This window comes from Priapulus caudatus, unplaced genomic scaffold (genome assembly GCF_000485595.1).
Source record: "Priapulus caudatus unplaced genomic scaffold, Priapulus_caudatus-5.0.1 Scaffold989, whole genome shotgun sequence".
NCBI classification, from domain to species: domain Eukaryota; kingdom Metazoa; phylum Priapulida; class Priapulimorpha; order Priapulimorphida; family Priapulidae; genus Priapulus; species Priapulus caudatus.
In genome coordinates this window covers 64,401-66,985 of record NW_014578050.1, presented here as the reverse complement: position 1 = coordinate 66,985, position 2,585 = coordinate 64,401, and the positions used below count along the sequence as shown (strand labels likewise).

At 42.8% G+C, this 2,585-nt stretch overlaps 1 protein-coding gene across 1 annotated transcript in view; it reads left to right on the top strand.

Annotated features, from left to right (window-relative positions):
• Window positions 1-637: 637 nt before the first annotated feature.
• Window positions 638-2,585, top strand: part of LOC106814841 (ankyrin repeat and MYND domain-containing protein 2-like) — a 6,378-nt gene continuing 4,430 nt past the window's right edge. Inside the window, exon 1 of the mRNA XM_014819202.1 lies at window positions 638-877. Coding sequence (XP_014674688.1) covers window positions 686-877 — 192 coding nt within the window. The 5' untranslated portion in view covers window positions 638-685. The remainder of the gene's footprint in view (window positions 878-2,585) is intronic.

Here is a 2,585-nt window from a genome sequence, read left to right as displayed (position 1 = left end):
GTAGAAAATCTGGCCAGTGCTATTAATTATTAAAACGAACTATCCTTGTAACCTGTCTACGAGTAATTAAATATTTAAGCAGTGAATATCTGATTAGCACAATTAATTCATTTTAAATAATTTTTAGTAGCGGCTGGAAGCGATATATATTGACGAATCACAGGCTGAATATAATTAACATGTTTTATGCAGTGACCTTGCTTACGGCTTCCGGGTCACATCAACAGATGAAACCAGAAATTGCAACCCATAGAATTTGCAACCCAGCAATTTCTCTGAATGGAATCATACATATAAAGAAATAAAATTGACCATACATATGTATTACTGAGCTCTATGTAATAATTATTATTATATTATACAGCTCAATGATATATACTGTACAGACACTTTTTTACATGACTTTTCATCAATCGTGGATATCACATATATGCACATTTATGTATTCAGGGCCGTAGCTAGCTGAGGGAGACACAGGGAAAATATAATTATCGTCAACAAAACATTCATAATTATAGATAATGAGTGATATCTGTGCCATTTCCATTATTAACAATTACAGTTGCAGTAGGAGAACGCATCTAACGCCAGATGGCGGTAATGCATACACGGTAACAGTTCTAAGTACTGGCGCTATTATGTGTGTCGTGTCTTGTTATTCTTTAGTCGATGATTCGACGCAGCGATGGCGCCCGACGCAGAATGTAACGATTTGTCTGCTAACGAAAAGAAGCTCTATGAGCTAATCCAAGCGGGCAAGGTGGACGAGGTGATAGAGATTCTAAATGAGAAAGATGTCAGGATAGACTGCTTAGACAAGCACGGCATGACTCCTCTACAGCAGGCTGCCTACAAAGGAAACAAAGAGTTGTGCCAGGTAAGATCTCTAAACTCCGACCCGCACTGTTAGTGTTACTGTTAGTGTTAGTGTTAGTGTTAGTGTTACTGTTACTGAGTGTTACTGTTAGTGTTAGTGTTGCAGATGGGGTCGTTGTCGTATCAGGTACTACAGATATGTACCCGAGGTAGTTTTAGGTTGTTCAGTATTATGTTGATATTTTTATATGTTCAAGGATAGAGAATTAGAGATGATGTCCAGTACGGTGATTGGATAGGATGATGTTAGTTGATAAGATAGGACTGGACATCTTCTCTATCCCTGAGCCGGTATGTTTAGGGTTAGGGTTAGGGTACACATCTGTAGTACAAGTCTGGTACACTTTGTCACTGGCAGCAAGAAGAAGTCCGCATCCGCAGCTACAGCACACACGCGGCCATTGACTAGATATATAACTGTAAACAGGAATGAGCGTTCATGTAGAAATGATGAAGTAGAAGAATCCAAACTTGTTGTAGCCGGAATAATCTTTAATAACTCATACAGTGTAGACACATCGCACAAAGAGACACAAAACCACGCACACGCGCATGGCACGCGCGTGCGCTTTCTCTCGCAACCAGAACCAGAATCTCCTTCCTCTTACATCCCTGTTCTATATATTCCCCCCAAAACTTCTACAAACATCTTGCACGCACACAGGCTTTCAGATTTGAAAAGTACAGGAGGACTACTAATGACTCCCCTAGAACACCATAGGGGGACTTTTCACGCTCCATAATCACACCCTTAAGACGAATAAGAGGCATGATGGAGAGCTCCATTAAAAAATCACACCCTTACAGGGTTCTCCCTACGTTGCGCAAACGGGGCGCGCGCGCCCCGTTTGGGAAAACTCCCCAACGGCATTTAAAAATGAAAGCCTGCGCACATGTACCCATTCTCCCAGACCGCGTCCTACCCCCCATTTCACAATGACCCTAGAAATGGCCGACCTAAAACACGTTTACTATTCTCTCTATAACATCAATCTAGCCGCACAAGATGCGCGACGCTCTGTCTAGCTAGACTATGACTAAAACAACTACTAGTCTAGCTCCACTGACTAATTCATGTAACACGTGCAAAACACATGTTACATAACAACATGGTGCCTAACTCGCCGCCGCAGTTTCCACAACTCACCGTTTTCGATCAGTTACAACTTCGGTGTTCCTGCAGGTGACGCCACTTTCCAACTAAACGCGGAAGACTGCTGAACAAGCTACACCTGCCATTTTTGACAATCGGCTCGCCAGAATGCGATCAAATCACAGAAATTCCTCAAATATACATGCGAAATGATCTTTCGGATGCTACTAGGCAAGAAGGCAGCTGCGCCCAATCGCTGGCGGCTAAGGTGTTTTTGCTTGGGGGGGAGGGGCTCGGGGGGGGTTCGTTCGAACCCCCCGAACCCCCCCTGGCTACGGGCCTGGCCCACGTACAATTGCTTCAATTGCAATATGCTTCAATTGGCGCGAAAAAAAACCTAACGTTCCCTTCTACATGGCTTTACCTTGCTACTGATATGTGTATACATTTACTTCAATCGTTATTCACTTCTTAAAAGATTGTTTTTCAGAAACCCTGCTTCATTTCACTTTAGTAAATTACATTCGTCATTTACAAACAATCAGACAAATCAGAGCGAGTCTATCAGCCCTCCTGCAGTGCCACAGATACAAGCGAGAACCAGGCCAAATTGTCT